The 23,930-nt window shown below is 36.6% G+C and overlaps 1 protein-coding gene across 2 annotated transcripts in view; it reads right to left on the bottom strand.

Annotated features, from left to right (window-relative positions):
* The window catches only part of GABRA2 (gamma-aminobutyric acid type A receptor subunit alpha2), a 59,765-nt gene that overhangs the window by 30,445 nt on the left and 5,390 nt on the right, over positions 1 to 23,930 (bottom strand). For both annotated transcript variants that reach the window (XM_064710340.1, XM_064710339.1), the window contains exon 4: positions 2,868 to 2,935. In XM_064710340.1, coding sequence (XP_064566410.1) covers positions 2,868 to 2,935 — 68 coding nt within the window. The remainder of the gene's footprint in view (positions 1 to 2,867; positions 2,936 to 23,930) is intronic.

Raw genomic sequence — 23,930 nt, forward strand, 5'->3', positions numbered from 1 at the left:
ATGTCACCTTCATGTTCGACAGGATATGTGATGGTTTGGAAGCTATCATTTCAAAACTCACATGTTGGAATTTTCTCATTGACTGCTCATACGTTTCAAAATTATTCTATAATTATCAACAGAACAAGCTAAATTAACCCTGAAGCTTGTAGCAATAAGAATTAAACTGCTCTTACCTATCTATCTACTTATGTGCAAATAAACCTACCCATTAGAGTAACAGCTGCCATTCTGATGCACTGCACTCTGCTTTGATTAACACCTCTGCACAGATCTGTGCTCTCTCTATATGTCTATGCAAATAGACACCCAGAGTTCTCCATACATTTATCCACTGATGTCAGAAGTGTGTTGGGAGGGAGGGAATAGGCTCAGGGAGCTTTCATTACTTTTCCATTTAAGCACAGATGACTTGCACAGCCTTGGGTAAGTCTCCTTGTGGCTCAGTAATCACCTTTAAAAGTGGATTAATATAATCTTCCTGTTACACAGGAATACCATAAATGCAAGACTTCACCACTCGAAAGTCATGAGATACTAGACCAACAAGGTCAAGATGTTCATATCATCTTTGTACATAGCTGTGGATACCTTTTTTACAGAATTATTAACAAAATAAGAATTATTTCATAAACCAAAAATCATCAGAAAAAAACACCTCAGGAGAATCAGCAACATGTACAGTAATATAAACAAAAGTCTATTTCTCCTATGAAATCGCCTTTCATGGCCTTTCATATGAAGTCTTACCTGTGTATTCAAAACTTCCAAAACAGAGCTTGAAAACGCAAAACAAACCACACAAAAAACCTCCACAAAACCCCACTAGAACATATTTTCCAAAGCTATGATTACCTGGTAATCAAATAACTTTTAACTTACCAATAAGCAAATAACTTTTAAAATGTTCAATGTACCATGAAAAATTTAGCTTCATAAACTTGTTCATAACATCATAATGTCCCCTGTTTTGTTCATAACATCATAATGTCCCCTGTTTTGTATGATGCATAACCTGATTTTTTTCATAGAAAAAGAAACGTTGTCTTATTTTAAAAAATATTAATTTTGAGTATCTCCAGCTACACCAAGGTAGTATTTAATACGTCTCATACATAATAAAGAATATTTGAAACATTTCAAAAATAATTTCTCGCAGGGTTGGCAAGGGTAGTATGAAAGATTGAGATGTTAATAGCTAATGGCTCAAACAATCAGCCATTTGCAAGAGCAGCAGGTGCTTTGCTGAGGATGAGCACAGTAACAGCCCAGGTGCAGAGGGTGTGAGCACCAGGGGATGACCATGACAAAGCAGCCTTCGCTCAGCAAGAAGCTGGGGTTTCAGACAGACAAGGGAAGAGGCAGGCCAAAAAGAAGCAGATCCTGTGAGGTGGATTAATACTTTTTGTCATGCTGATGTCCTTCCTTACACAAGTGGCTCAGTTGTGAAACTCCTCCCCACCTGGGGGACATACTGGGACATTCACACACAGGCCTGAAGATGTTCATCCCTTCTGATGGGGCATAAGGGGCTCAACTGCACTGACTGAGAGACAGTTGTCATGTCTTAGAAAATGTCATAAACCATCAAAGACCGCAAAAATACCCCCAGAATAATTCCTGGGGTCTTCCATCAGAGGACTGAGCAGGATCCACAGCGTTGCAACAGATTCAAGGTGCTACAAAAGACAGCATAAAACTCCCCACTCCAGGGAAGGTGCCTTGGCATTCCATCTCAAGCTAAGCATATATAAACCCTCTGGAATTTGTGTTTTGTGGGTTTTTCCCACCCCTGATGGATCAAGATACCATTTAGACCAAAGGACATCAAAATCGAGTCTTGTTACTAAATCCACAGATGGTGATATCATTCTCCTCTTATCCTTTCCTTCTCTTTCTTTCTCCATTTCTTCTCAAAATACATTGTCATCCAGACTAAAAAATTCATGTCAAGGCCTTATTATGTGTCCTGTATCTGGATTTGTTAAGCTTGGCTAAGTTTAAGTTTGCTAAACTAAAGTTTGTGAAGCACTTACTTTGGATGTTTTTTTACCATCAGTCTATCTTACTCTATCTTGATGTTCCACATTTTGCAAGTAAAAGATTGTTGTTGACTCTTCTGAGAATTCTGTTCTCTCCTACACATTTCCCAGAGTCAATTAAACCACCTCCCCCTAAACCAGGCAAGTGAACAGGAGCATGACAGGTAAAGTAAGTTTGAGACTGCCCTTCCCTTTCATTTTAGAGAGCTATATCCATCAGGTCTTTCTACCCAGTGTGAAACATTCTCCCTAATCTCTGTACTATTTTCAGTGAGCCTACAAACAATTACTTATAATCCAGAGCAATATTCTGAAAGTTTCTTTCTTTTTTAATGCCACTGACTTCTTTAAATGTTTACTAAACAATGCAAATTATCAAGGACAGATCTGTAAAACCCCACAATCATGTTGATTACCCAGCTTCCAAGCTATGTCTTTCAAGAAGTTTTAGGTTTGACTTCCATCAGGTCCCTCAGTCTATTGCCAATATTAAGAGTGCTCCTTTCACTCCAGGTTTTCAGGTTTTCATGCAAGAGGAATCCAGTTCATCCATATCAAGATTGCTCCAGAATATAAACCGAAGTACAGTCAGTGGGAAAATCAGAAGATTTACTGGTCTAAATTAAACAGCTAACACAAGCACACTTATCATGTAAAGTCCATAAATCAATTTTCAAATTTCAAACGACATGGGGTTTGGCACATTCTGATTTCAGCAAGATTGCTTCAAATCCATCCACAATAAGTAAAAGAATACAGGTTTAAAGGAAGTTTATATATATCTTACACCATTTATCCATACATGCAAAAGATTCAGGAACTCACCATATCAGTATCTGACACAGGTCCAAAACTGGTCACATAGATGTTAGTGAAGACTTCAGTAATACTATCTGATATAAAAAGAAAAAAAAAAAAAAAAAACAAGCAAACATTTTAAATTGACAGTACTTTTTCTATTGTTATGTAAGATTATGGGACATTTTGAACAGGTTTCTCTCCTTATTTACTACCCCTCATCAGTGTCCTGTTGTAAATATTGGGGGTTTCTTTCCCACTTAACACAGAGGTTAACAAACAAGCATTTGTCCCACAGAGTAGCTTGTTTCAGCTTGTTCAGTTATACAATCACCAGCAACTACACACACATATCCTGCTTCTCGACCAGCAAAAATACCCCAGCATCGTGGACTATAACATGGAAGGAGAGTCCTGAACACAAAATGCCTTTGTTGCATAGGTGTTACCTCTGTTGTTGCAGATCTCTCCTATTAAAGCCTTTCTAGCTGAAGGCTGTTTTCTACATTCTTAATAGCTTTTTCAAAGAAAAAGACAAGAAAAGGCAATTATTGACTGTACCAAATGTAACACAACAGCATCCTACTTTTCAGTTGGGTATGTTTTTAAGTGGCACATATTTTAATGTAACAGTTCCTTTCCTTGATAGGCAATGTTCATGACACATTGCTGTGGTACTGTGAACACTTTGAGAAAATGTCCTTCCCAATCATTGCAGTCAGACAGCCATGAAATCAGAATATTAGATATTGTACTGCAGGGAAAAATAACTGCTTAGTTTTCTATCTTCAGTTTTCAATTAGGCTCAAAGTAGAATGATATTCACTAAGAGGGGTAGTATGCACAGGAAATTTCTTAACAGCAGTTGCCAACCACAGTCTGCATTCTAGACACACAGTCAGCATTCTAGACAGTCAACGCAAGGAATTCTCTGCCTTAAAGCCAGCTGCTGATCGGAAAAGAAAAATTTGAAATAACTAGGTGCAATTTGACTCATTGCAGAATTTCCCATTCCCAAAACTAATACAACTGCCTGTTGTATAAGTGATCCTGCTGTTATATTATGATTATACTTCCATATTTAATCATTATTAAATGTGGGTAGCTAATAGTTTCTGTTTTCCTGAAAGCTGCCTCTTAACAAATACATGATACAAGTCAATTTTACTTCTAATTATATGGAGGCCAACAGTTCAATCCCTGCTCCTCACTGGGAGAAACCAGTGGTGCTCACTCATGACAGCAGAGTCTCTGCCAGGCACCAGGAAAAGGCCAGGACTGATCCAGGAGCAGCTGCATGGGGAGCAGTGCATTTTCAAAGGGATGTAGATGCAAAGTCACAGTGATTTCAGACAACTTCTGGAGCATGGATGAGGAATATTCATCTGTTCTCATCTGCAAGGAAACTTCCTTTTTCAGCCAAATGCTAGGAATATGGGACTCCCAAAAGCCCTTCCTACCAAAAATAATCTTTTTCCCAGGATCATGTCTGCTTTTAAAGCAAATAAATAAAGATTGACTCCTAAAATTCTTCTGCATGTCCTAAGTTTATTTGTATTATAGAGACTTCTGAAATCCATTACAAAGCATCCTTACAACAAGCTAAGTTGATTTCTACTCCAACCTTCTTACAAACAAATTTTAAGTCAGTGGACAGAAAAGGCACTGAGTCTGCACAGCCCTTACTATTCAACATAGATAAAGTAGAGGTATGGCTGAAGTATCCTACAGGAGCCACAGGTACATTTCAGAGGACTAGAGGCTTCATGCTGGCTGTAGGAGACTCTCCAGAAAAAAAAAAAAAATATTATCTCCAAATGGTTACCTGGCACAGACTGGAATGAAATAAGAGAGTGACAAGAGAGCTACTCTTCAGGAGGTAAAATGGAGCTGCAGGGACTAATTGTGAAATTTGGCCTGTACTGATGACAATACAAAATATTAATTAAAATTCCAAGAAAAGCACTGGTGTTACAAAAATATGACTGACAATCAAGTATCCCAACAGCAGAGTATCAAGGCTAAATTCAAATATACTAGTATAACTTGAAGGAACCCTACTATAGGCAACAAAGTAACTTGGCAAATCTTTTCCTGCATGCTCCCCACCCACCAAATGCTTGGAAACATGGTCCTCTTGTAAACTCACTCTAATGCTACCAGTTATTTGTATGTGATTTTTTTATTTGACACAGAGGAATGGTTTTAATATTTGCATAGAATAAACTACAGGACATGGAATCTTCAAGCTTGCCTTGCATTCGAAGTTTTAATTTTTAAAAAAATTCCCATATTCTGTTATATGATTTCTAAACTCTTCTGGATCTATTTTTCCATCAGAAATGAGTAGAGAAGACAGAGAGGTGAACAAACATATTGACCACAACTTATGCTATTAGAACAGTCTATCGATTCTCCCTGTTGCTTTGTGTTAAGAAAAAGTACACTAAGGAAGAAATGGCAGTTTTTTATATTTTTACCTCTTATTTTCCAAATTCTGCATGGTTAAGAAGTTTCTATTCATACCCTACCTTAAAGAAAACAAGCCCTTAAAGACAAAAGAAGCTGAAATGTAATAAATTTTGAATTACTCCTGTTACCATTTGTGTTAGCAGCCTGAATCTTGTGTTTGTTTCTTCCTTGTTACTTTACATAGTGCTAAAATAAAGGTACCTCTGAATTAAAAATTTGAACTTGAGGGTTCTGAATCAACATCTACAAAAACAAAAAATACATCATCCTTTTTTACAACAAATATTGTAGCTACTGCTTTGAAGGAGTATGTACTTGTCAAACAAACAATTCAGAAGCACAAAGCATAGTTTCAAATGGGCTCTCTAATCAAAATTCATCCAGCAGGCGTCACAGTTACAGGCTTTTTATAACTCATATTCTGTCAAGAACAGCACCAGTCATCATACTTAGCCCACCAGAGATTCAAACAGTTCTGGATCATCAGTTCCTGTGGAAAAGCCAAGGAATATAGTCAGCTAAAAGATGTTCAATGCAACATGTGTTTGCATAAAAATCTAGCTTGTTTTTTTGAGAAAAGGACAAGCTTTTCCTACTGGGATTATAAAATTTGTTTCCTCAAGTGACACATATGCATGTAACTAAAAGGCCTGATTTTCAAAAGTGCCGAAATCAATGGAGGCCCATATTGAAAAACAGTCTAGATTTTAAAGAATCCCCTGTTGGGAGGAAGGGGGGGCAGATTCATTTATACTTGTGGGCTCTTAAGTTATTCTGAATCACTGCTTTTGAAAGTTATACAAAGAAATGGGAACAGCAAAGGGTAAGGATATAATTTCTATTTAAGATGCTTCTTTTAGGGGAAAAAAATCTCAGGCAAAGAATAAAACAAGTAGCTGTCACCATCACATGACATACTCTAAAATAATGCAAAGGCTATTACAGCACCATTTCTAACTTGCTTTGGTCATAAATGTTAAAAAAATTCCCTATCTGACTTAGATCAGACCAGTTTCTCAGATGATGGAAGTCAAGGGTAAACTGACAAAATATAGTCAATAAAATTAATGATAAAGGAAGGATGAAAAGCACATCCCATGGAAGTAAAAAAAAAACCCAGTAATTACTAAAATCACATTGCACATGGTTCTCAAGCACTGGTTTCTTCTGATTCCCCTTCCATACTTGAACTGACATGGTATTATTACTGGGAAAAATAAAAAACAGAAAGGAAGAAAAAGGAATACATATAACAAATTGTAGAAGATTTATATATCCTTATCTGTCCTTAGCTGGAATGTTTGCTGTGTATTTTAATTACATTTAGGATTTTTAAAAAAATGTTAATTACAACAACTCCTCTATGAAGATAACAATTTTATTATCCTCAATTTTCCTTGGGAAGCTGAGGCAGAAGGATTAAATTACGTGCAAGCAAGTGAAGCACAGGTGTTTGCCAAGTCTGGTTACAGCAGTCCAACACTAAGTAACCACACTGGAAAATGTCAACATCATTGACTTGTCAAAAAATTAGAAAAGTGGTTCAGCACTTAGCTGGAGTTGGTATTAGTGGCATCACCAATTCCTTTATGCCAACTCTCCAGCTGTTGGGATACCCTTTCTGATGGTCTGAAATCCTGCTGACTTGTCCCTCAGCAGAAGAGCTGGCTCAGCTGAAGCGGGCTGCTTGGCAGAGAATTTGCAGTGGCTGAAGTCTAAACTAATCCAGGCTGAGTAATGGAGATGATCAGAAAAGTCAGACGAAAAGGCTCCTCAGGAGCATTTACCAGTTTGTCAAAATGCTAAGATTCCACAGGGGCATTTAAATTTTCAATGAGTTCCTTTGGTCTGCTGTCTGACAGCAGTTTTCAAAATTTTTTCGAGTTCTTTCATATGCCCCTTCTCAGTTGCCTGCGTCCCTGACAGGGTACACAGAGTTCCAGTCTGTGATGGACATGCAGGATTCTGCATACCTGAGAGCTCCCCCTCTCCTGGAGAATGCTGAGAAGGCATTACATTTATTGAAATAAATTTTCAGAGTATTTCCCATATTTGAGAATGACCTGGGTATTGAGAATGACCTGAGTATTATTCATTCCCCCCCCTCACCAAAATAATCTAGATTCCTTTCTTCACAGAGGTTAGGGACAAAACATGCATGGCTCACTCTAGGTATGTTTATAAGAAGAGAAGAAAGGAGTGTGATCACTGCAAAACCTTCAGAAAGGTTCCAGATGTTTGTTTGCATGAAACTGGCTATATTATTGATTAATGTGTCAAGGCTGTTTTCAGAAGAAAACAGGCCTGAAAGATTGGGTTGGGGTTTTTATTCTTTTTAATTTCAATTTTTATTCAGTAAAGCTGTAAATACAGGTTTTGGGCAGCTAAAATAGAAGACAATCTCTTTGAGGTAATCAAAAACCATCAAAAGTCTTCTTGGTGGGATAGAACTTTTAAAGTATACATATGCAGTTCTAATGTATACTATAAAAAATATTCAGACAAACATTATTTTAAATGTAGAATTAATAGTGCCTGTGAGAACACTGCAAGGCTGTAACTGAAAGGCTGCTAAAGCATAAAAAAAAAGAAGCAAAAATAAAATACTGCTCTTTAAATAAATATGTCAACAACAACAAAAAAAGGAGGTCAAGTTGCAGTGCTATGGGAAACTTAAGTGAGGATTTCTGAGTTTTTGTGGAAATGCTGTCAAAAGCTTAAAGTTAATTTAATTATTTTTCTATAAAAAATTATTTATCTGGAACTGACATTGTTCTGACATTGTAATATGGTCTCCAGGGGCATGCTTGGCAATGTTGCCCAAAGGCCTTGAAAATGTCATTCGTAATACAAGTCAGAAATTGCACAGGTGAAACAGCCAGGGTCTTAATCCATCAAACACTGTTCCAACTCAACATGCTGCCCTTATCTGACAAGCTCCTTAGTGTGTCTGTTGACAGCTCAAGACACTGACTGGCTGGCAGGGAATGGGGGTCAGAGGAGGTCATGCAACACGGAGCTGTAACAGCAGCAAAATCCGTGGGAACACAGATATTTCAAAATCATGTTCTGCCATTTCTTTATTTTTGGTTTAGGTGGTTTATGCAGCAATTTTATTTATCCAACTTCAGCATCTTCATTCATTATCCACTATTAAATTCCAACAGTCTCAAAGCCACATATGCCCTACATAAAACCACTTCCAATTTATAAACTGAAGTCATCTGTGAGAAGAGAAAATCCATTTCTCCCCTTGACATCAGCACTTCACTTCCAATGGGCTCACTTTAACCATGAACTATCAGCAAGAAAATTTCTTCATATAGGCCACAATTGTCTTTCAAATCTCCATCTTTAACAAAGCTTATGTAGAATAAGCTTACCAGTTTAACTTCTGGAGCTTCTAGTATAATACTACTAAGTATCATATCAACAGCTGCACTCTTGATTCGCATTGGTGTAAATAAACCAGAATCAGACACTGCACTTAATTCCTCATAGTGTTGACTGGAACAAGAATATATTCTGGAGAAAATGTCTGGAGGAAGAGACAGGAGTTGAAAGCCAGTAGGCTTAGAGACCCCAACTGACTTAACTCTGAAGAGCTGATATCTATTAACAGATATTATATCACTTACTAAATTAAAGACAGCTCTATATAAAGTCTATCAGGGGCCCTCCAAAGGCCTATTAAGAACTTTCAAAATTCAGCAGCCCTGGAGAGCAGTACCATAAATACTATTATGTCATTTACACTAATAGAATACTTGGGCTGCATATAAGCCCACTCTTTTATTTCAGCAAAGCAGTATTCATTATTCTGAAATAATTAAAATTTGTTCAAAATGACAAGAATTTGCTATAAGAAAATAATTCAGTTAAACATTAGTGTTTCTTTAGAGATGAGTAAGACTTTTTGACCATCAGAAAAACACACTAACCTGGAAAAAAGAATTTAGCTTAACTGTCAACACCCTTCTCTACTCTAGCAAAAAATATGACTTGTGAAAACATTCTCAGATATTTTTTTAGCTAAACTAACAGCTTTTTTAGGTGTAGGCTACCCACAAAATGTGCACAGAATGATATGTAGGCACATCTTAAACACAAATAATGTGATATATTATCACAATCAGTATTTACTCTTTGTGCTGTATGTAGAAGATGCTGGTGCGAACTGCCTTAGCATCATTACCAGATATCAAATGATAAAACAAAAAAATTCTGTGCTGAGAGAACATTTACACATTACTAAGATAATTTTCACATGTATATGACAAATTTGAGGCTTAACTCTCAGTGAAAAAGAAGAGTGCAGATCACACACATAAACGTTGTATTTACTACATTTTCTTCTCTCTCTCCCAAGTGACCTTTAATTTGCAAACCTTATTATTTCATATCACAAATTTAAATTTCCAAAGGGTCCTGTGAATGAAGAACTTTGGATATAAGTGACATTTGGGGTGCAGTTTTAACTTTATTTTATGCTTTCTCCACAAATTTGAGAAAGGTGCTCAAGAATAGTGCTAAAGACTGATTTTGGTGCTCAATTATCTCTTAAAGTATATTGGACAAGCTGCACAAAGTTATTTAAGCTCCAAGTTTCCATTTAAATCAATCAAAGTTAATCTGAATGTCTCTGTGGTCCAGATCATAATGACTAAGTTTTGCACTTATATTTGTCTGAATCCCCTTTATTCCCAAATTGCTGTCTAACACTGTCAGTACCTAAATTTCCCCGGCTGCTTATATTTCCACCTTAAGGCAAATATATCCCAATGCTGCCAAGCAGCCTAAAGAACTGGCTCTCAACCAAGTCCCAACGAGTTCCTCAAACTATAAATAATTACAAATTTACTGAGCCAGAAAGATTTCGAGAGAGAAAGCAAGAAAACAAGCAAGAGACTGATTCCACAGCCTCGCAGTACTCATGGGATAGAACAGACTTAAACTGAAGCCTCTGCTCAAGATCTAATTATTTACACAAAGCAGAACAATTCCCTCCAAAGACTGAGGAAGCATGCTGTGTCTTAGAAAATTCACCTTTGTGGTCAAGACAGAACCTGACACACAGTCACTGAGTTCATGTCTCTGCTTTAAACTAGAGCATGCACTTGACAAGAGCTGCTCTCTGTTTTAGAAGTTTCCATTAAACCCAACCATCAGCTTCTCTCATGGCTCTTTTCAGGAAAGGAGGAATGACATGAGAGGGAACACCCCTGTGAATAGATGAAAAGGAGACTGGTAAAGTTTTCACACCCAAACTTGGTTGTTTCACATGTGTTGGTAAGGAAAGGCTTCAGCTGCTTGCTCCTCTTCAGCATTTTTAATTACTTAGCTTGACAGATTTCTACTCAGTTTATCAACTTTAAGAGCCACATTTGTAGACAGTTATGCCAACACCATCTCTGAGATGTGCCAACACGCCCAGCTTTGCTCATGTTCCACATAGGATGCCCAGCTGTTGGAAGCAACGAATTCCACTCTATCTGGGCTCCAGGAGATGTGGGAACTGACAAATCTAAGCCCTCAGTCTTGTGGGGCCAACTGGCCAAAGACCATGAATGCCTCTAAATGGCAGCAGGAAAAAAGAGATCTCAGTCCATGTTCTGACACATAGGTAGCTATTTTGTACAAATAAATAAGTAAAATATCTCCAACGGAAGAAGCCACTTTCTCAGAATGATCAAAAGCCCCATGCCTACATAAAAGGTTTGGAAATTGGGAAATATGGATTCAGAACCCTTTTCCAAATCAAGTAGGGAGTAACTAAGATGTTTAATCTAGAATATACTTTATCCCTGAGGAGAAGGCGCTGTACTGACTGGTGCAGCTCATATCACATTGGGCCAATCAACCATCCAGTGTCTTGCCTGAATCCTGCCACTACTTTAACATGAAAGAGATTTCAAACAACCCAAAAGTGCATAAATTAATTGGTTCTTTGCACTGGGAAAAGAAGATATTTACTCTCACTCATTACTGTTGAACTTCATAGGCTCTTGTCACCTCCGGCAACATTTTGACAATCTCAGAGGTATTGACTGCCAAGTGATTAAGAAAGCAATTAACTATCTAGACAGCTTTTTGGATTTTTCCCCTATCATTTAAACAGAGTATTCCTCCAATTTACAGGTTCATTGTAAAGGTATTAATACAATATGGATGCTTTCGTTGTATAAACACTTGTAAAAGCTGGGTAATTATGAACATTAATGTTGACCATTAAAAAGGGAGAGACAAAATGCTGAAAAGAAGTAAATTAAATCATTGGGAAGAACGATCTAAACACATGGGCATAAACTTGTTCCTATAAGACTACCATGAAATCCACCAAATCTCCCTTCTTCCCTCTTCATTACATCCTCACACACCGTGAAGGAAAAAAAAATAATAACAAAAATAACTTAAAAGCATACAGCTCTAAAATAAACTACCAGTGTGAGAAATTTTTAGTTAAAGTTGCACAAAATGTTCAACAGAAACATGAAATTGAAAATATAGTTGAGTTTGGCTGGAAGAAATGTGATCTTGCTGAAACAGATTACTTAAATGTTGAAGTTAGAGGAATTTAGCTAGCACACAACAAGTTTGGCAGCAAACCAAAACCACATGTCACACAAATGAAAACTAAAACATCAGCACTAAATCTGGTCCCTTTAGACACTACAGCTTCCATCAGGATGAGGAGTGTTTATAATTACCAGGCTGAGTAATAAATATGACTGCTGCATTGTTTAGATCAACTGGATGAGCATGATGGAGCTAAAATGAACCAGACTGCCCCAACACTCTCTAAAGAATCAGACAGAGGAAGACAAAAAGAGCAAACAAGTCTGGAAGTCTGGAAGGGAGCAGACTTTGACAAAGCAGAGCAGTAATTATTTGAACTGACCTGAATTGGTGTCATCACACAAGTAGGGAGGGCAAAGTTATTACTCGCATGAGACCATATTTCTGTCTACTCTGCTCAGAGATTTGTGCTACTAGAGAGAAAATCATAACGTGTAGGTAAGGCAGAAAAATTCCCAAAATTATTCCAGATTGCAGAAATTTATACTCAGAGGTCTTCATCTCTCTTCTTTTTTTTTAAATGTTTGAATTTTATGACCTCAGTACTTAGAGTCATCGAACACCTTGGCAAATTCTGCAGCATTACACTTCTAGGCTAATTTCAGGTTTAATATCTGTGCTTTACTCCAAGTCATAGCATTTATAAATCATCCCATTTGATACACTCACTCTGACAGTCCCTCCTGCATTTCAAACCACATCTACCCCTAACAGCAGTATAATTTTTAAAAAGTAGCTGCTTCCAGTTTCTCTTTGCAGTCATAATGCAGCCAAGTCTGGGTTTCTTAACAAGTGATTTTATTGTATAGTGGCTATTGGCTCTTCAAAAACTTCACTTTTGTTGTTAGCCTATTTGCTTGCCCATCATTTACATAGGCCCAGCTGCTTTTCTAACCAAGATCACTCATTCTAGATTTTATCCAAATTAGATTTCAGAAGCCAGTTTGGTTCATATATATATATATATATATATATATATATATATAATATGTAACATGTCAACTTGCCAGTGAAAGTACAAGTTATGAAAGGATGCTGTCCTTCAGGACCTTCCAAAATTCTAAACATTAAAAAAAATCCTAAATTTTTGTTATTTCCTGGAAAAACATCAGAAGTCTGCACCAAGCACTGGTAAAATGGCCACAGAATTCAGTGGATTGTCCAGGAAGCTGTGATAATACATTATCATAGAGCATAATACATAGAGCATAGATATACATATACATATACATATACATATACATATACATATACATATACATATACTATATGCTCTATGTATGAGCATTTCATTATTTGGCTACACTGCTTTCTCTAAGCTGAAACAGACACTGTCACAGTGCTTATTAGCCTTGTTAATTATTTAATGAGGAATGTGGGTAGCAGAGCCCACTGAAATCAGTGAAAAAGTCTTTGCCTACTGACTACGAGCTTCAGCAGAAGCCTTTGGATTATGTCTGGCCAGCCACAGCAAAAAAGTTGCCACCCTGGAGCTGACAGAAACTGTGATGAAGCTCTGGGAAGGATTGTCTTGCTTGTTCTGGGGCAAGCATTCACATCACCAGAAGCTGGCATCTTCCCAAGGCTTGCAGCTATCAGAACAAAGTATGAAACTCACATGTTTCAAAGTCCCAAAGGCTGATGATGTCCTCTAGAGATCAACAGACATAAGAAAGCATTGAAAATGAAGATCCTTTCAGACAGATTAATTTTAATGTCTGTGCTTAGTGTCTGGGTATTACAGTCCTGGATTGTATAGTCATTAAAAATGGAGCTGCAGCTCTTTTATCTTTTGCTAGCCTTGTACTTTGCACTCAAGCATGACAGGAACCAATGGTAGAAAGAGGTAGTGCCTTTATTTAATAGAGCTGCATATTAGTGGGCACTTTTAATGCATCTTTTTTGCAGCAGGATCCTCAAATATATTTTTCATATGTAATGCTGTATGAAATTCTATAATAGTATTTCAGAAGACTGTGATACCCTATTAAAAAAAAAATAAATTAGAGAGTGTTCTAATCCTTTTATCAACCAGGCAGCAGTTCCTATTTCAAGCCAGGTAAAATAACTATGAAAGACAGGAAATTAATGTTTGTCCAGACTACTCTATATTCTCAAAAAAGCTAGCCAGAGGAATTACTAAAATCACCCAGAGGTTGTGTGCATGTTAACACCCTAAATACCCGGCATGCTTAAGCACACGTAGACACACACTTCACTCGCACATTCCTGAGCGTCACAGCTGCTGAAACGCAGGGAAGGAAGGAGTACACTTATGGATTCAAGACACAGCACAAATCAGACTTGCTGCCAAGCTGCCTTTAATTTTTTATTACCATTTTTTGCCTGGCAGGACAACTCAGGGGATGGTCATGGGTAATAAGCTTCCTGCTAAACAGGACTCCTGACAAACAATGAGTTCATGGCTTGATCCAACAGTGAATCATTTTAATACTTCAACAAGCATCTCCCAAATAAGCAAAAAATATTGGCATGGGCAGCAATGAAGCAATTTTTAATTTCCATTTTAAGATGCTACAGAGTTGTCAGCTATTTTTCTGCTATCCAGTTAATACTAAAAAAGGTCTTAGTGTGTACAAGGAGTGTACTGTGGCACTCAAAAGTCCCACAGCTGAGTCACTAGAATGTCTCCAAGCTACTTTACAGATAACAGTGTTTCCCTGAATCTCCTCTAAAACATACTCCCAGGATACTCCCAGAGCTTGGATTAAGCAGCCTCAAATTTGTCTTTTATTTTCGCCTATGACAAGAGAATTTGCCTCTGGCTGTCCATGGAACTTTGAGAATCCACTAGGTTTCTATATGTGGAAAGACTATATATTTGGGACTGCAATCTGCTTGTAAAATTAAATCAATAGTTTGGAATTTTTACAGGCATAAATTAAAAAATAGAGTGTTGTTTTTTTTTATTTGAAACAATGCCTAATATGAGTTTAATCAGAACCCAGTTCTTTAAAGTGCATATTGTTCTAAGCAGAAATATTTGTGAAAATGCAGGTAATATCTACTGCAGATATTATTTTAAAACAGTCAATTACTTTAAAAATAGCATTATCATGCAGTAGCAAACCAGATTATCTATTATTTTTTTTTCTTCTAATGGTCATTAAAGACAAAATGTCTAGTAAAAGCATAAAGAATTCTCTGACAGCTTTTAGCACCCAGCAGATGAAAAGGGATTATTAAAAATGTGACCATTTCCTTATCTCAAGTAACAGGCATTTATATTTCTCCCTTCTCATCTTTATTTATTTATTTATTTTCCCAGGTGGAAGTCTCTTCCCTTTTCCTTTCAGAAACTGCATAAGATGATGCAGTACCAAATTCACATTTAAAGATCTGGTAAAAAGAAGTTGACTGTTCAATGCTCAGTTAAAACTATTGACACAAACAAGTCCATGAAATGCTATGGAATGCCTTAGGATGGCAGAGTGGTTATATAAACACAGCACTGCATCTGTGACTAAAACCTTTGGTTTTCTCATTTATAAACACCACAATACAACACTCTTCAGCTGCTTCTTATTCAGTGAGCCTTTAACTTATTATTTCAAATAGTGAGAAGAAACAGGCATCTACAGTAGCCTTCAGACTGTCACTCAGAATGACACATCTAGAACATTATGCTGGTGTATTAAGGGTAGGAACTGTCCCTTGAACCCATCTCTAAATTCTTGCATATAAACACAGACTTCCTCACCTGTTCCATTCCTTTTCTGCTCTCTGGTGTTGTGCTGAGAGGCTTACACACTTGCAAGAATGGAAGAAATAATAATAATAATAATAATAATAATAATAATAATAATAATAATAATAATAATAATAATAATAATAATAATAGTAATAATAATATTTCCCAATTTCCTAATAGAAGTCTGAGGAACCTATTGTCTTACAACAACTAAGAACGGATACAAGAAAGAAAAAGAGGGAATGTGTTGGAAGACAATTATCTCTTTTGGATGAGAGAATCAGCACCAAGCAATTGAGACAAACAAAGAAGAACTAGCAACATTCAGGGCAATCATTCACTCAGAACATACATTGCCTTCATGTAATCTTGCTATTTAAGAGATGGACAGTATGCAATTTTTTAAATTAAAACAGAAGAAGGTGCTAAATGAAGATAGGTAACTCCATGAAACTACTTTCACACCAAAGATCATAAATGCAAGCAGTCTTGAAAATTTTACAGCATACACCACTTTTTTAACTGATTTATATTGAACCATATGTGAAGGTCAGTGGTCCATAGCACTGAATTTTATGTTCAATCAACTCTATTAGTCATAACACTACCAGATTGTAAAATACCTAATTTACAGTCTGTAGAAAAACATAGATTAAGCAGATGGAACATGGGACACCCAGGTTTTCCCAAACAAACTAGATAAGGACATGTGATCTCTACTGGTTTAACAAAAAAAAAAAAAAAAAAAAGCATGAGGAGGACCAAATATGTATGTATATACATTAAAAAATGAATGCAGTTTGGCCACACTAGATCCAATCTCTGCAGCTGCACAACTTCATTGCAGTGTTCAATGTTCTCTGATGCACAATAATCCCAGGTAAGAGGGGAATTGATTTACATTTCTTTCACAGTGTTAAATGCTCTAATTATTAAATAGCCCTCAACATATGGCAAGGAATTAAGGAATGTAAATCAGGAGCCGTGTGCTACACAGTAATCACATAAATGGTTCCCAAATAGCAATACCACTTCTAGAAGATTAGCAGAATCATACTTTTGTGATTTACATACAATTTCCACAAACTAGTGGTGAAATACTCTGCATGATAAAGCAAACTATTAATTGGGTGACAGTGGTAAACAAAATTTATTTTAGCTTGTGATTAATTTCATTAGAGCATTAACATGTAAAAAACAGATATAAAAATGTATTTAAAGATTAATATTGGGATATTAAAGTCCTTTGATTCTTATAATTAAAATTTATTAAACTTTTGACAGTATTAATTCAAAATATTCTGCTGATGCTTTAATTTAGCAGTTTGGTGAATAGTACAGCAACACATCCTCTATACCTGTTTCTTGAGATGGATGACTCATTGTTGAACAACTGAAATATCAGAAATTTAAATGCATGCATATACCATAATGATAACATTTCTTATCTATTCTACTTTCAAGCTTCCAAAGGATATTTGAAAAAACGATCATACAGCTGTTTAAATCTGCCAAGTTTTTTAAAAGGGGTCCATGGTTAGTATGACAATTTTATCTTCTTTCACTCGTCATCTCTTTTGTTCTGCCCTCCTTCCCTTTCCGTATTTATTGCTCATAGTGGTTTTTCACCTTGGCTTGTATTACCCTAATGCTAGGTTGTTGAAAAAGAGCTTTTTTTTCTACTTCATATATGTTATTTGGAGTATTTAGAAGCTACTTTTAGATATTAATTGTAGCCATGAATACTGACAATTAAAACCGACCAAAAATACTGGGGGAAAAAAAAAAAAAGCCTGTGCTGTTTTTATATAGACAATTACAATGTCCTCCTCTATGATCCTTTCTGATGAAATACCTCTATCTCTCTCTCCACACTATTAATTCTAAAAATTGGATGCACTAGATTGTGCATTGAAAAGGTTATTCTAAAAGACAGTCACGAAATGGTAGCATTGCAAGAAAACAGAAACAGGAATATGCAGCCAGGAGAACTGCCAGAAGCAACAGATCTGTCTCAGACCAGTCAACAGCACCAGAGAACTGTACTGGCACAACAGGAAAACCATTTTATGTGTGGGTAAAGGATAATCTTTCTTTTCTACCCACCTAGGAGCCTGTCTTCACATCATTTCAACCTCCTCCATCCAGTTCCACTGGATAAGAAATCTTTGAGGCAGCTGGATGTCAGCAGCTGTATTACATCTACATGGCAGGTCTCACCTGGACTTAGCTAACTCTATATTTAGATGGAATTGGATAAATTCATCAAATTTTGGTCAAAAAAGACAGTTGGGCATTTTTTATAAGAATGGACAAAATAGACAGGTATTTAGAAAAGAAAAAGGCAACATAAAAACAGAAGAATGAAACAGGAGGAGCCTTGGAAGGTACCTTGGGGCACTTGAGAAGGGCAGTGATCAGAGGTTCCTGGATGCTTCCTGAGGAGGTGTTGATCTCTAGGATGCACAGTGTTGTGCAGCTTTTCACTTCCCTGTACATTGCTGAAGTAAACTGAAAAGGATTTGATGAAACACAGCACCTGTCCTTTAAAATACTGTCTTTTCACATATTTAACCCTTTTCAGGACTTCAGCATAAGGTGATAGTAGGAAAAATGTGGCTAAGACTATAAACAAGGATATTTCCTCTTCATTTTTGCAGATCTGTCTACCCAAAATCTTATATTTTTCAGCGGGGTCTTTATGAATAATAAGCTCAAGAGTTATACAACACTGTGCATCCTACTGTTCTGAAGCAGTTTAAAACTTTCATTTACACAGACTTTTCCTTCAGCTATATCTTCAAGATCTAATATACTAATTTTTTTTTTTACCTTTTCCAAGTAAGATGGAAAGCTGCAGCCATTATTTCAATGTCTTGCTGGCTGTCAGTTAAAGAATCTTAGAACAACTGAGTTTAAAAAGAACCTTTGGAAGGTCCAAAGCAGAGCAATCTCTAAAAACACAGCAAGTTACCCAAGTCATATTCTGTCAAATTGTGAGGTTCTCCACAAAGATGGAAATTCCACCACAACTCTGAGCAGTCATTATCTCTGTAACTGTTGAAAATCATCAGCATTGGCATAATAGTAATGAGTTATAATATAACTATAACAGTTATGAGTTTGCCTAGTAAAGCTAAGGAGGGGAAGAAAATAATTCTTCTTTTTTTTGGTCCTTTTAGATTATGTCTCATGAATACACAGTATTGTTACACTGCTTTGCCACAATCAGGCCTTGAATGTAGCAGGAGCCCATTCTGCTATGCAGAATGAATGTCTTCTGGCAGTTTTTGCTTTATGGGTGCTAAAATACGGAAAATATATTTAAATGTATATTTACCATTACAGGGCTCAAGAACAAAGGTTATGAAAACCCCCAATCTTTTCTACACAAAGAAGTTGAAGGAGTTACACATGCCCATTTAATACCAAGTTTTTAGTTTTCATCGAAAATAAAATGTCAAAATTTGCCAATTAATTGTCTTGAAAGTTATGCTTCACTATTTGTTTAAATATTGGTTGTTGTCGCACAAGTAGAAATGAACATCACTAAATAGTGATGCCAGTCATACCACAGTGATATAATTGCCATTTTTCCTTAAATCAACCATCTTCTGAGGTCCACTTTTTTCACCTTTGTGGAGGGCAGTGTATTCCAAATATTGTCTGCATCCTATGCATCTAAACCCAAAATGTGAAAGACCATCAATGCTTTATTTTAAACTGATTTAATAGCTCTTCACCAAAATTTTCACAATATCTTTAGGCAATTATATAACTGAATAAGAGATCTCTATAGCTTCCTTCTTACACTCTTAATTAGCACTCTTTTTTTGGTATATCTTCCTTAAGAAAATATTTGAAATGTAATTCTCTGTGTGTCTCCTATAAAAAGAATATACAAAATTGGGTACTCCATGGGCGCATCACAGCAGTAAACATGAAAGGATTTCCCTGATATTCTTTATAAGTGCAACCCAGAATAAGCAGTAAACATGAAAGGATTTCCCTGATATTCTTTATAAGTGCAACCCAGAATACTATTAATTTTGTATTACACAATCTCTTCATTTCTAAAGATTGAATAACACTTTTTTCATTGTAAGCAACATATACATTGATTACTACATTTTAAATTAACTTTTTGGTTGGTTAAAATCCCCTAGTAAAAACCCATGAAATCCATTAAAATACCCAAAGTTATCCTGGATGAATTTCTAATGCGCTTAAATATCTCTGAAAATGTTTTAGAGTTAGATTATTTAAATAATAATTGTATTTCCAATTCAGGTAGCTTTATGCAAATTGTATCATTACACAAGGGTAATAAAAACTTTGGAACTATGATATTGCATTCCTTCAGTACTTAGCTATTTAAACTAGTCAGCCTGAATGAGAAGTAGTTGTATATTTGAGACAGAAAAAAATCATTGCAAGATTTAATAAGATAAAAGGCCTTAGTGGAAAGCAGTCAACAATAGAATGCCTTGGATACCAACAAGACCACTGCTTCTCAACCCTTTCCTAAATAACCCAGAATAACTGCATCACAGATAAAAAGTGATGATTTTTATTTCTTTGTTTACCAAATCTGCCTGAAAAAAATGTTAGCACCCCATTGGTCTGATTTACATTGAGCACCAATGAGCTACAGAGAAATCTGCAGTATCTGCTTTCACAGCTTCCTTGCAGTTAAGACAAAAGTAAGCAAAGCTCTAATTCAGCATTGGTGTAATCAGCAGTAATTCTAGCATTAGAAGCAAATGCTGATGCTTTGCCAGGAGGGAAAAAAAAAGTACTAAATATACATGTTCAGTGAACTGGGAGAGCCTCCCAGACCAGCTCCTCTATGGGCACGTATAACTACTGCACAGTACCTACATTTCTGTTAACTCATCTGGGGCAGAGCATTTGACTCTTTGGGATGGTGCTGATCAGGCCCTGGAGTTGGGTTCAATGATCCTTGTGGGTCCCTTCCAAATCAGCTTATTTTGTGATTCTGTGCAACACTTCCCCCAATTGCACTACCCTGCACAGCTGCAGCATTCATTTTATTTTTATGTCTTCACTGTTGATTTATTCACAGACTTCAAAAAATAAATAACCAAATAACCTCTGTCTAGCTACTCAGCCCTATCCTATATTAGACAAATTTTCTGGTTTGTTCTTAAGTATCAAAGAGGTTTCTGTAGGTTTTTTATTCTTCCTTTTTCCTAATAAATCATTCCCTGGAATGCTTATAGCTACTGAGTTAGTTCTGTTCTTGCATCTTAGCACTGTCTGCATGCCCTGGATAAGTTATTAATGAGATAATCATATCCTGTTCTCTATTGCTGCTCCATTTTTTACAAGGAATGCTTTTTGCCAATATAAATTATCCACAGCTCTAACATAAGTTTCTCACTGACTCCTCTGAAAGCACCATTATGGGCAGATTCCATGTGGCCCTTCCAGGTATGCCCAAAAGGGGAGCATACATACAGTAGTTTATCCCTTTGTGTCCCAGCATAGCTACAAGGACAGTGGGCTTTTAGGAGATGCAAATGCTGCTCTGAATTTCTCTGCACTAGCACTGGCTAGCTGCACTCTGCACTAGCATTAGCACCATTTCCAAAATATTAACCTAGATCAAAGAAAGCCTAAGGAAGCAACCAGAACTGAGATGGGGAGCTGCACTTTTTCCCTTTAAAAACAGTAGTGGAAGATTTCTAGTAGTGCTCTGCAGAAAAAAAAAATAGACAAAGAACCTTCCTTTATGATAGTCTGAATTTGCATTAAGCATGTTTGGGGCTGACAAACACCACTAGGTTTGGCTAGGGGACTAGGGTCCCCCAGCTAGGGACTCCTATAGCTACAAACTCTTCCAAAGCTCATTAAAAATTCTGAATCACAGTGATATATAAATACAGTGCCCTAAATGCAACATATTCCAGATTATCAGCACATGACCATGGCTGTGTTTCCTGGCAACTGAAAACCTCCAACTATTTGATAAACACACACACACACACACACACACATATATGGATACAGCTCTCCTGATCCAGGCAAGAGACAAAGGTAATCTGTGAAAAAATGAGCTTCCCTTGCGCTCATATTGGTGAGCACATCACAAAACTTTTAATCACCAAGTCTGATATTCTACACCATTACACTGATTCTATGCAATGAAATATCCAGTTCTCCAAAGATGAAAGATCACACCTGCAAGTGCTCATTGCTGACCATCTCTCTGATAGCAATAGTCAGCAAGAATTCCCTTCAATTCTTTCCAGTTTTCCTGTTCAACTGATTTACAAAATGTTGGGAAAAAAGAGGATTTGGTCTGTCTGTGTGAGAAATGCAATGCAGATGCTTGCTTAAAGCAATCAGGACATTTGAAAGCAGAGATGGTTCCCTCAAAATAGATTCACAGTGCATTTAATTTTCACCTACCTACTGTCTTATCTTCCTCTTTTTTTAACAACCATCATTCAACTCTTTGGTTACAATCAGAATACCATTCCTGAAGCTGATGAGACTGACCACAGTTTGCAGAAGGATCCTGACATTTCCATAGATCTTTTCAATATCAATATGGCACTTGAAACTTTAGGCTATGAAGTCCAGTCTTCTGCCCTTGTAACTTCCCTTTTCTTTTGCTTTCTTGTTTGTTTGTTCTTTTCTCCAACATTTTAGTTTTCTATTCAGTTCTGTTTTATAAGTTTCTGAGAGTAGAAAAGACAGAAATTCCTTAGCTGTTGGAAAGGCTAATTTCAGATGTGAGAAAGTAAAGAAGGCTGAATAACTTAGGGAGATAGTCACAATACTGAAGTATCCAGCATGACCATGTCTGTTCATGGGGCAGAGGAGAGCAGACCGATAATTCAATCACTTACAGATATTTTGGTTCCTTGCTTAGCTTTAGTGCCCATTCATGTGTGGATTTGCTTTTCTACATGCTAATAAAAAGCAAAAGATTTATGAAAAAATGTTAGCCTTATTGCAAACAATACAGCAATTAAAAAGAAGAAAATACCTTCTTTACTTGTACAAAGTCATAAACAATGAAGGTCTGTATGACTTGCCATTTGCATGGCTATATTTCATATAAATTAATGCTAATAATACAGGAAAATTTGGTTTGAAGTCAAACTTGTAATTTATTTTGATGACTAAACAGAAATGGCATGGAATGTTTGGGTAAAATGGTTCACTTCAGAGCTGAAAGTACAGTCAAGAGTGTTCCAGCTGCAATCCTGTGCTTAGCATAAAATGAGTACAGAGAAAATATTATCTTCCCTCAAATAAACCCATGCTCATGTCTATCAATACAGCAGGCTGGGGTATATAGCTAAGTCATATGAGATGTCTCTGGCTTCAGGGCATGGTGCAGTGTCATCTTCCCCCTGCCCACACCCATTTTGCAGGTCATTTCATCATTGTAGTGTTCATACATCGCTCAAGGATCCCAGCTGCTAGGATAGCCAACAGCCAACAGCCAAAACCTGTTTATCTGACCAACGTGTACCACCAGTAAAAGTTAAACCTTCCTCAACAGCTTATAGAAAATAGTACTCTGTTTTGAATTGCATCAGTAAAGCATCAAGTTACATACTGTCAGTAGTCAGACTGTGTCCCAGGAAAATGAATTACAAATCTATCCCTTAATTCAAGAACAACCTCCAAATCAGACATTTATTTAGCTGAATTTAATATACAGACTTTCAAGAACCCTGTACATTTCCCTTTTGTTGGTCACTAACTAGACAAACTGGTAATATCAACCCAAAACATTTCATTACTAAAGGAGCAGATTTTTACAATGAGCTAAATTCTTGCTGTAAGACATCTCTGAAAATGTCATTCACAGCAAGTGAAAGTGGGCTGATGAACAGCTCTTGCTTTCAGACGACTTCAGAAAGATCTCAGACCCTGGACTATTTCTGTTGTAGCATGTTAGGCCAGATTGTGATCCCAGTCATAGCAGTGATATGTGCACGACAATGCAAACTGCTATGCCAAAGTAAACATTCTGCTGCATTCAAATGAGCTATTTCAGACTCATATAAAGAGAAGTGAAACACAACTGAGACTAGGTATCTTAAATTAATGATGCGTGGCATGGTCAGAATGCAGTAATCTCTTGCAAAAACTCTTTTAGAAATTCCCGGGCTTACTAGGTACATAGTGTTAAAAAAAAGAAGGTTAATTATTTCCACATCTCTTTTCAGACTACAGGTCAGTATAGAAAAAGGAATAAACTGCTAGAAAATTCCTGAAATATGAAGCTAGATAATTACTAAGCACTATGTACAAAAGCCTTGTTTGGTATGTTTTGTATCATGAAT

Source organism: Zonotrichia leucophrys, chromosome 4 (genome assembly GCF_028769735.1).
Source record: "Zonotrichia leucophrys gambelii isolate GWCS_2022_RI chromosome 4, RI_Zleu_2.0, whole genome shotgun sequence".
Taxonomy (NCBI): domain Eukaryota; kingdom Metazoa; phylum Chordata; class Aves; order Passeriformes; family Passerellidae; genus Zonotrichia; species Zonotrichia leucophrys.